Source organism: Lactuca sativa, chromosome 5, assembly GCF_002870075.4.
Source record: "Lactuca sativa cultivar Salinas chromosome 5, Lsat_Salinas_v11, whole genome shotgun sequence".
Classification (NCBI taxonomy): domain Eukaryota; kingdom Viridiplantae; phylum Streptophyta; class Magnoliopsida; order Asterales; family Asteraceae; genus Lactuca; species Lactuca sativa.
Window position 1 is genome coordinate 339,860,211 of NC_056627.2, and position 12,148 is coordinate 339,872,358.

General features: G+C 34.1%; 1 protein-coding gene across 1 annotated transcript; it reads right to left on the reverse strand.

The window, feature by feature from the left end:
* Nucleotides 1–7,976: 7,976 nt before the first annotated feature.
* LOC111897058 (histone H2A) lies at nt 7,977–8,816 on the reverse strand. The gene is made up of 2 exons (XM_023893030.3): nt 8,558–8,816; nt 7,977–8,327 (listed from the first exon to the last, which is right to left on the reverse strand). Exons 1-2 carry the CDS (start codon nt 8,765–8,767, stop codon nt 8,082–8,084), a joined length of 456 nt encoding a protein of 151 aa, XP_023748798.1. The 5' UTR covers nt 8,768–8,816; the 3' UTR covers nt 7,977–8,081.
* Nucleotides 8,817–12,148: the final 3,332 nt, after the last annotated feature.

Consider the following 12,148-nt stretch of genomic DNA (forward strand, 5'->3'; position numbering starts at 1 on the left):
TGATTATACTTATAAGATTAAGTGTAATTCTAAATTGATTGAAAAAGTTCAAATCAACAGCAGAACGAATAAGAAGAATCAAGTAGGAAGAAAGATAAAAGTTTCTCTATTCTAAGAAGAAGGGAGAGTACCTTTTATGCTTTATGATAAGTCTTAATGATTAAGAACCATATCTCAATTGATCCTCTAAGTGAGTCTTAGTACAATTGCATGTCTAAGAAGAGGAATCAAGAATTAAAGAAATGGTTAAATCAAGAAGTCAATCATACTTCGTTCCAAAACAAGTCTTAGAGTTAAGATTGTGAAATTGAGTGATAAGTATCAAGAAGGTTTACAACATTCATCAAATGTGGAAAGTTGTGATGTATTGGATAAGATAAAGACCAACTAGGACCAATTTATAAAGTGTTTTGATAAAAACTACACTAACTCTTGAATATTTGTTTGTCAAGAAATGTTTATTGACAAGAGAATCTTATATGTCAAGGAGTCAGTGGGAGTCTTAATGGTCTTGAAAGGTTTCAAGAACAAATCAAAATAGACCTTATCGATCATCACTAGCACACAAGTTGAGGTTTACAACCTATCGTGTTGACACTATTTTGTTTCTGTGTCATTCCAATTGAGTTAATTATGCATGTGAGTTCTATGAGTTCTCATTTGAACGCATAAAAGGCAGGCACCTTGATCAATGGAAAGTACATTGATAGGAAAGGGTGAGCTGCTTAACTACTTGGAAGACATGGTGGGCAGCTGTGTTACCATAAGGCAAGAAATCAAGATTAAGAAAGTTCGGTCCATATGAGTTTGAATTTGTCGTAAACTTTGTTTTGACAAATTCACATGGATAGGAACACATACACCATTAAAATCTAAGTGTCATAAGATTCCCTCCTTCATAAAAATGATTGTGAGGAAATACTTTCACTAAGAGAGATTTTAAGAAGATAGTGATTGTGAAATTGAATTCTCGAATTCAATTATGGTTACGGTATCCCTTTCCATGATTCGAATTACGAGATTTGGCAATTAGTCTGAATTGATTAGACACACATATGAGCTATCTAAGGGAAAGGTGTATAAGCTTAGATAAAGGATTATTAAACCATTAGGCATTAGAAACATGAACTTAAGAAATTCAATAAGTATTGTTTTTCTGGAAGTTTAGCTGGTTTCTAAATACATGTCAAAGCTAGTGGGAGCATAAGTGTTATGTTTATAATAATCATCATGATAATGGGAGCATAAATGTTATGATTGTATGATTATTATGGAAAGTATTGCAAGTTAGCAATATTAGTTATAGAAAAACAAAAGTCATACTTTGCAAAGTTGTATAGGTTGAATAGTTGGTTTGCTATAATTAAGGAGAGAATATTATGCTTCATTCCAAATCTAAAGGCTTAGGTTGTGGAATGTTAATAATTTAGTCAAGGAAACATAGTGTGTTCTCAAATTTTGATTGTGATTACGGCATTCCTCTTCATAGTTCGAATTTTTAGAACGTAGCACATAAAATATTACGGCAGAAGATTGATAAAGTATCAAATCTTTATCTAAGACATTACGCATCGTGTCTCATACGCTTCGGGTATAGGATCGATTGCAAATGCTATAATATTTGACCATTCTAAAATTTTCCAAATGTCTAGCGCATTTAGAGGGAAAAAAGGACAAAAATCGGTTTTGACTAAGATAATTAAACAACTATCAAAGGACAATCCAAAGTTCGTCTAGGATTGGTCGCTTGTGAGTAGTTGGAAGTATAGTATTGGATGGACCATATCGACATTATTATGAATAGATAAGATTCTATTAAGAATGAGTTGTCATATGGAAAATATGGAAACATGTCCATATTGGGAATTGAATATTGAAAATCTATGTCTAGATTAGAAACTTTATGCAAAAGGATGTTCAAAGGAATGTACTTTGAGTGAGAGACATCACATCTAAGAAATTGTCTTGTAACAATCTCCGGTAGAGGACTTTGTAATATCATTGGCAATAGTCATTGTGACTTTTGTGCTATGACATTACGAAAGGATCATTGCATAAAATGTTAGAATCTAGCATATTCCATAAGTGGCAAGAATTTGATATTATTTCACTTATGGAAAAGGATTAGGAGTTGTGAAATGAGTATGATTGGAAATGTGTTCATTTGATCTATTTTACAAAGTAAGAACCATAGGTAAACATTGTGTGCATGCTAAGAGCACGGGACAAGTGTTGTAATAATTCAAGTAAAAAGTTGATTACCCGAAACAACAAATAATGAGTAATCGATATGGTGATAAATAAAAGGTGTTTTATTTATACTCAAAAGTTTGAGGCCATATGGGATTAGTTTTATTCTTGTGTTTCACTTTGCATGTTTTGACTTCCTAAATAATTTAATTGGTTTAGAATAGTCAAATTATTCGAACGGGCCACAGTCGTTCATATGTTGGAAGTAGGTATGAATGAAGACTGTCGTGAATTGGTGTGTGGATTGTCTAAAGAGTATTAGACATAAGCAAATTTTTGCTGCAACGTTCATGAGTGCTTATGAATATGATTTGAGCATTGGATTAAACCCACGCTCACTTGGATCACTCCATGAATTGTATCACGAGTGATTGGTGAGACGATAACATCTTGTATTCTTAAAACCGAGATGTGTGAGTTGTATCTTGCAAATCGGTTGCACATTGATAATATGTAAACGCACCAGTAACTTGGAGTCATAAAACATATTGTTGTGTGTGATTCGGTGAGTGAGTGCAAGCGAGCATTGAATCAAAGTTTATCCGTTCCTTTTATCCAAAGTAGGATAAAATCGATATCTTTGGGCCCATCGATGATTTAGTGATGACAAACGTAAATGCTCGGTCGGGCTAGGGCTAACTTGATTTGTTCAATTAGTCAGTCGTCATAAATCGGAAGTCGAGAAATAGTACAAAGAGAGTGATTAGAAATCATGTCTCATACGATATCTAGAATGGAGGAATATATGATCCCTTATCTAAAGGACATGCATATCTGATAGGATCAGAGTTGACAGCGGCTTTGGAAAGCTACGATTGCAGATCAGGATCTGAAGTCACACGCAGAATAGTTATTAGACTTATCCAAGTGGGAGACTGTTGGATTAGTGTCTAAGTCCATAACTATTTTGGTATGTACTTGACCCGATGGTGCATGGTCCTTTTGGGTTGCCTTCACCAAAGCAACTTGATAGGATGAATTATGGAGAGAAATGATTAAATATGATTTATCAATATATTATGGGAATAATATATTAAAGTAGAAATCATATTGTTTAATTAATATTAGTCAAGAATTAATAAGAATTAAGTTTGTGGCTAAAAGAGATTAATTAAACTTAAGGGGTTGGATTTGTAATTATAAGATAATTGCAATTGGGCTATGGATTCCCTTATATTATAAGGTTGGACGAATTTTATGGGGAAACCCATTAGAAATCATCCAAGGCCTTTAAGGAAAGGAGTCAATGGGTTGCTTAGGGCTTAAGCATCCAAATTAGGGTTTCCTTATTAGATAACCCTAATAGCCTCACTATATATAGAACCCTTATGCCCCAAAAACGTGGTAAAATAATTGTCTAGGGTTTCCACACGTTTTTGAGAGCCTCCTTCTCTTCTCTTCTTCATCCTTTTGCTCTTGGTGTTTGTGAACCATTAGAGGAGTGACATTTGTGACTCTAAACTTTCTAAAGTCAATACAAGAAGGATTTAGGATTGTTATTGCTACATAACAATCAAGGTATGATCTAAACCCTAATTATATGTTATATTGATTATCATACACTAGATCTAGGGTTTATAGTCTTGGATAAATTGCATGTACAATAGAGAAACCTAGATCCAAGCATTAGGGTTTGTATGAGCACATAGGATGTTCTTGTAGCTAAAACCCATCAGTTGTAACAACCCAATTTTCATCAAATTTTTCATTTTTAATTTAGCAAAAACCTCCAAGTATCATAAAACCAAAATAATAAAATCCCAGGTGTATCAATACATTTATCCCAAATTAAATTATCAAAATGTGGAAATCATAAAAAGATCTATAAGTCGGTCAGTACAGTCATGCCTTCGTCTTCCCGTGATCATATGAGGTACCTGAAACACATTTAATCCACAACTGTATGCATAAAACTTAGTGAGTCCCTCCCAAAATATTTATACAGTACAGCATAATAAACAACTATGGGTTATCAACAACCATGTAGATTATCGGCAATCTCAATGGGATAACGACAAGCTCTATAGATTAACAGCATGTTTGAGGGGTTATCAGCAATCCCAAGTTATAAGCAATTCAATTCAGGTACAAGAACAATCAGAAAATAAAGACCCAGCTGGTAAAAACCATAATACCACATCTCTTACATACTTGGTAGACAGGAGCAACAGACACCTAACAACAGTAAGGTCATACCATATCATCCTGCACCCTTAAAACCCTAGTTTACCCTAAAAAGTCTGTTGGATTAGTGTCTAAGTCCATAACTATTTTAGTATGCACTTAACCCGATGGTGCATGGTCCTTTTGCGTTGCCTTCACCAAAGCAACTTGATAGGATGAATTATGGAGAGAGAGGATTAATTATGATTTATTAATATATTATGAGAATAATATATTAAATGAGAAATCATATTGTTTAACTAATATTAGTCAATAATTAATTAAGAGTTAATTTTGTGGCTAAAAAGATATTAATTAAATAAAGGGGACTAGAACTATCAATTGTGTGATAGTTAAATATTGGGCTAATGGACTCCATATTAGAGGAGTGGACGAATTCCATGGGCTGCTTAGGGCATAAGCAGTCAAATTAGGGTTTCCTTGTTAGATAACCCTAATAGCCTCACATATTTAAGGACCCATGGGGCACCAAAAACGTGGCTAACTGATTCCTTAGGGTTTCTAGACATTTTTGGGTGCCTCTCCTCTTCTCCTTCTTCATACTCTTGCTCTTGGTGTTTGTGAGCCATTAGAGGTGTGACATTTGTTACACTAAGCTTTCAGAAGCCAATTACAAGGAGGAATAGATTGTTATTACTACATAATAATCAAAGGTAATTTCGAAACCCTTAATTCAGTTCATAGCATGATAGATCTAGGGTTTATGGTTTTGGATGATTATTGCATGTCTATTAGACAAACTAGATCCAAAGCTTTAGGGTTTGCATGTACACCATAGGAATGATGTAGTGCTCAAAACCTATCAAAGTCAACCATGGTCAACTTTATCCAACGGTTACATCGTGACCACCCATAAGTCGCGTCCTTTAAATAAGAGTGTATAAACCCTAGCCTTACACTTCCTTTAAATAAGGCATAACACCCAGGATTAGGGTTTGTATGATCTTCATGACGTGAACACCTATGTGCCACGTCCTGATCCTCAAAGATGGTCACACAATTCATTCGATTATCACGACATGAGGTATCCTCTTCACGTTGTGACCCTCTATAACTTGAGTTTTTCTCATTCTTATTTAAATCTAACCATTGAAAAAATTGACTACATGTATTAGATGTTATATTTGTTGCTACTTGAACCTGCAAATCATAAATCCCTACAACATTAGACATAATGTGTCTGGTGAGTTATTCTTTCTAATATGTTTTATCTACTATTTCTTTCTTTCTCTTCTTTCTCTTGCACTCTAATCTAATCTCATTATTTCATAGCATACATTTTTATTTTATCTCATCACATCTATATCTTCTATCTTTTCTCATCTTTACTTACTCTATTTCATCTTATTTATATATTGCTTTGTTATTTACTTTGTTTCTCATACTCTTCTCCTAGCCTCTTCTCAGTATCTTCTCATACTCTATCTCTAACTCTATTTCTTCTCTACTCTTTTTCTTTCTATATTATCTTTTCTCTACTCTATCTCTTCTTTATTTTGTCTTAATTATCTCGACTTTATCTTATCTCTACCCTACTTTATCTCTTCTTTACTCTGATGCCTCATCATTTAGTTCTCATTTAGACCCGATGATCATTTCTCTTACAATATTCCCATGGAACAACATCGCACTATCATTGTCGGACACGCTCATCCAGACTTACTCCTCTCTCTGATGATCCCTCAAAGATCCTTAATTTTTCTCCTTATCTTGAATCCCTCACAAATTCCTTACTCTTAATCCCTCATAGATTACATCTAAGTTTTTCAAAGAACTCTCTTCTCTTGTTCTTCCCAAGAGCCTTTCTATATCTTCTCTAACCATACGTAATCCAGATTCCTACAGGAACCATCTATCTACATCCCCTAAAGGGATCATCATTTCTTTCCTCTTAGGGACATAATCTCTTTCCCAAAAGAATCATAATCTTTGCCCCTAGGAGTCATACTCTTATTCTCAAAGGAATCATACTCTTGTCCTCGTAGGAACCTCTATCTCTTTTCAACGAAGGAACCTTTATCTCTTGTCCCCGAAGGAACATCTATCTCTTGTCCCCGAAGGAACATCTATCTTTTTTCCTTGAAGGGACCATCTTTCTCTATATCTCTATCTTTGTTATGTGACTCATTACATAACACTTGTCCCAAGGGTAATCTATCTCTTTATCCCATCATTAAGTTATCTAATCTTTCTTTTCTAGTACTTAACTAATTAAGTACTTAATATTTAGCTATGTTTAGTAACATATAGGTATTCGTATACAATACCATTAATGTCTAGACATACATACTTACTATTATGATTATATCGTACTCTTCTTTTGCTATCTCTTGGGTATTAAAAAAATACATTTCTCATCTTCTTAACATACTCTAGGAATATTTGTATTCTTTGTCGCTCGTAGGTCACACCATTTTTCGTTGACCTTGTCGTAGGTCCGTTTCATTTGTCTTCCTAATATCGAGTGAAAGTGGTTTAAAACACGATTTCAAAAACTTTGTCTCGATTGCACGTTGTCGGTTTTCGAGTCTTACGATATGAAAATTCAAACTTTCGCTAAAGTTTGCTCCTCGTCTTCACTCCAACTCGTAGTTCTTTTTTTGTACTTTTCACTTATTTTTCTACTTTCCTCATTGTCATTGTCGAGGTTTATAAGTTGGGATTGTTGAGGTTGAGCAAGTTAAGGTAGAAATTGCTGAGAAAATTGTTGAAAAGCTTAGAATTTATGTTAATTGAATTTTTGAGGTAGTTGTTTGATGGTATGAAAGGCTCGCGAATAGAGGATTTTTGATTGAGATGTTAACAATTGTATCTAATTAAGATGTCCATATAGATCATTTAAAGTGTTTGAGTGATTGGCTATTTCAAGTAGGTGGAATATTTTGATTTAGATTATTATTATTATTTTGATTTAGATTATTATTTTGAATAAAAAAAAAAGAGAAAATGGAAAGATATTGTACGTTTTTGTATTATGAAATGTGTATAAAATGGTTAGCATTTATAGTTATAGGATGTATGGTTTAAATTTTAAAACTGAATTTTAAAAAAATAAAAAAAATAAAACACAAACACAAACGCGTGCAACAGATTTATTTGTGATTGTTTGGAAAGAAATTCGCTAATTGGTCGAGATCGTGGGCGGCCCGAACCAATTCACAAGACAACTACCAATAAACCTTCCTTGTCTACTAAAAAGTTATAACTGTCACAAAGAGACTTAAAAAAAGTACAAATATAAGTTACCTCCTTCCATGTTCCATACAACTCAAAAGAGTAGAGATAATATATATTTACAATTCAATTCATACAAACCCTATAAATTTGCATATTATATTCAAGTTTAACCTATTATTAGTTTCGGAATAAACCCACAATTTTTTGCAAAAACATGCTTGAAACTGTTTGACATGCTAACAAATGTGCTTTGCGGATTAGATAATTACAACAGCAATAAAAAAACAAGTGAGTTAAATAACTAAATCTCAATTGGCATTATTTGGAAAATAGTGAATATAATAAGAAGGCCCACGTTGCAACAATTATAAGAAACAAGTCGTTTCATTCACTAAACCTTGATCAACATCAGAATACAAACTTTTACTATAATCTTATCCAAACAGAACTACAAATTCTAATGTCATAATCTACTCGGCCTTTTTAGCTTTCTTTGGAGATTTAGCTGCTTTAGATGGAGTTGAAGGCTCCTTGGCAGCAGTCTTCTTTGGCAATAGAATTGGATTGATATTTGGAAGAACACCACCATGAGCAATCGTAACTCCACCCAATAATTTCCCAAGCTCTTCATCGTTTCTAATGGCCAACAGAAGATGTCTTGGAATGATTCTGGTCTTCTTGTTGTCCCTGGCAGCATTTCCAGCCAACTCTAGCACCTACAATCAATAAAAATCAACCAGATTAGAAGAATAATCCATGAATTGGAATCAAGATCAAGCAGAACTTCAGAAATAAGATCTAGGCTCCGTGTTCTTTGTTTAATTCAAAATCAGGCCAATAAACATCGATTTACGATATCCCTAAATTATACGAAATGAATAGATGAACACATGAAGATCAGATCCACATTGATCTTAATGCAATGAGATGAGAAAATAAAACTTACTTCAGCAGCAAGGTATTCAAGAACAGCGGCGAGGTAAACCGGAGCACCGCTGCCAACACGCTGCGCATAACGTCCTTTCTTCAGAAAACGCCCAATTCTACCGACGGGAAACTGAAGTCCGGCCTTGACAGAGCGGGTAACCGCCTTCTTCCTTGGACCACCGGCCTTTCTTCCTCCGGCACCCTTCTTTGACTTTGCTGCGCCTTCCATTTTCTTTTAGCGATGAATAAACAGGGAGAAATGAGCAGATGCTTCGTTATGGATGAAGAACAGGTGTTGACATGGTTTGGTTTTGTAGAGGTTGGTGGAGGTGACTCGGGATCGATACCCTTGTAACAACCATTGGATGGGGTGATTAATCAACGGTCTTGATTTGTTAGATAGCGATCCGCGTGATATGAACCCGTTTTGAGGATTATGTGATTTCGACCTTTTTTTTTAAATTTTAAAAATATCATGACTCTCCCGCTAAAGAAACTAACCAAGTGTTTTCCAAATACGCCATTTAAAAATGGCCTTATTATTATTTTTTGGATGATGTTAAAAATACATCATATAAATGGCTTTATTATTTTTTTGAGTGATGTTAAAAATACATCATATTTGCTTAAATAAAATTTATATGCCACTTCATTTGTATAACTTATAATTGATATTGCCATATTTATATATTTTTAGGTAATATTTTAATACATTTTTATTAATATTTTGGTTATTTGTAAAGACATATAATACTTATGAGATTAAATTGAATTTTGCAGCAAAAAAGAACAATCTTGATTAATAAGGACTATAATTGACAAGAAGTATAATTTTGGAGTATTCAATAATTAATATAAGAACTTTCACATCTTCTCAAGTTAGTACTTCTAATGCCAACGAATGCCCCACCTGTGAAACAAGTGGTGCAATGAGGAGAAAAGGGGTTGGCCCTTCGAAGAATTCTGATCAAGGTAATGTGGTAGTGGCAAGGGTGAAATAGTCTCCGATTACCGGTTGAAAGATATCGAAGGGAGGTTAGCTCCCGGTTACCGGTTGAAAGATACCGAAGGGGAGGTTATGTGACTACCCGAAAATTCTATCTTGTACAGTCATTCAATTCAATCAAAATCAGAATTATTTCCGCTATCTTTTAGCATTATCTAGAGTCTGTTTGAGTGTTCTAAGCCCAGTACATTCGAGGTTTGGGTTTAGGGATGAGTAATCTTAAGTTCTTCAAGTTGCATTCTAGCCAAACACTCCTTCAATAGGAGTGTACGACCGTACACCCAATGTGGCCGTGAACTCATGCCCATATATAAGCCAATCCTTCTTTTTCATTCACTTTTCACACTTCCAAGTCAAGAAATCCGATTCTCTCTTAACTATCATCAAGCTTTTCATCTTGATCTTAAAAAATGTAAGCATTCCTTCCATTGATTAGTTGATACATAGCTTTATCTAGTGAAGATCCATGATTTCATCCATGAAATTATCTCTTTTGCTTAGATCTTCAAGTCTTCTTCACTTTCACCAAGAACACCTACCTGTTCTTGAGTCGTGAACTCCATAGGAACCTACAAAAGTGTGAGTATCTCTTCCATCTTCTAGTTAAGGCTGAGAAACATTTGATTCCTAGCCTTAAATCATCATCTAATGTAAGAACACCAAGGGTGTACGACTGTACACCACTCATATGGTTGTAAACCCTTGTTTAGTGCATGATTTAGCCTCAAACTCAATTTATGTCCCAACATAGGATCTTGGACACTTAATGGATGCTAGGTAGGGTCATAAAACACCTCATTTGCATGATATTCGATGAGTGTACGACCGTACACTCCATGACCGTACACCCAATGGTCGTACACATCTTGGCCGTACACACCCTAGTGTGGCCATAAACCCCTTTGATGCAATCATTTGTGACTGTAACACTTCAATCTAAGTGTTTCCTAGTCCCTAAGGTGGTTTCCTTTCATAATTAGTTGTATAAACACTAATTATATACATATATGTGTCTTTATATGCTTAATAGGTTCCATTTGTGCTAGAGGCTTCACTTGACACACAATTTCCTATATCAATCTTACATTCGTATCACTCGCTGCAGGTCCCTTAACTTATCTTTTAAATGATTTTAAATGCTTCATGGGGGAATACAAGTAGAAACATTATAGTTGTTATATCAATAACATGTGATTAATAACTATCAAACAAGTGAATTTTCTTATACTTCAACTTGTTTATCAAACAAACTATTTCAAATCATTTTTATAAGCTGACATCAAGTCATCAATAACCATTCAAATGGTTTAAAACTCTTTTATATGTTAAAATTTTTACCAAACTCTTTTTAAACTTATATATTGTCAAAATCATGTCTATACAGATATAGTTATATAAATAAGGTTGAAAGGGCTTAGGACTAATAACTCACTTTATTGCTTAGGACTGATAACTCATTTTATTTATTGTTCCCTGTTTGGTTATGGACTTAGGGTATCTGGTTGTTTGTCCGAGTGCCGTTTGAATCTTAGTTATATATTATGTATATGTGTATAGATATAAAAGTTCTTACATCAGTTCAACACCTTTGGGTATTAAAGGTGTACAAACATACCCAGTCATTCAAACAACATTACTAGTAAACTATAATAGGTATTGTTTAGGGAATTACTACTCACTGTTTATAGTACAATGAAACATACAAGATTTAGTTCATACTATAATGAGAAACAGAAAGAACATACTATGATGAGAAACAAAGAGAGCATACACTGCACTATACAAAGAGAACATACTATACACTAGAACAGAGGGAACATACAATACACTAGAACATACTATACAAACACTAGAATACTATAACATTAATGTGAGCCACTACTTCATGTCATGGAAATATACTATTGTGTCACGTTTTGCAACCAGAGTCTCCTAGAGGGAGAGCGTGAATTTGTGTATGGATCTATACAGGATTGACCAGCCTACACCTTGCTGCTAGCAATAGCGGGACCTGCAGGTCTACGGGTGACGAATGTCATACCATTTTCGACGTCTTTGATTATCGTGTTTTACTAGTCAATCAAGTATGGTTACAACCTCACCACATTTTACCTTAATTAATCAATATGGTTTAAGGTGGTTGGTACATTGGTAGTTACTTATATACAATACTACAATACATCTTTATTTTCCCATTGCATTCACATTGTGATCTTCTCACATAAACAATAATGTAAACTATATTTTGGTAATGATAGTCATACTTGGGAAAATTATTCACTTTTACAAAAAGAAAAAAACATACAAAACAATCGGGTCTTGGTAGAAGACTACATTTCATAATAAAGTAGAAAATATAGGATTTTATAGGAGATACAACAATTACATCAAACTCTTATAAACATTTACAACAAACATTTACAAACACCTTCATACAAACAATAATACTTATGAACTCACCAGCTTTAATGTTGATCTACTCTTTCAAAATAACTTGTATTCTCAGGTCACCAGTAGACAGATACACTGGACCAGGTTTTGAGAAGATGGAGCTCTTACAAGACTCGTCTTTATTTTGATTATTCATTTTTTGTGTCTTATTAC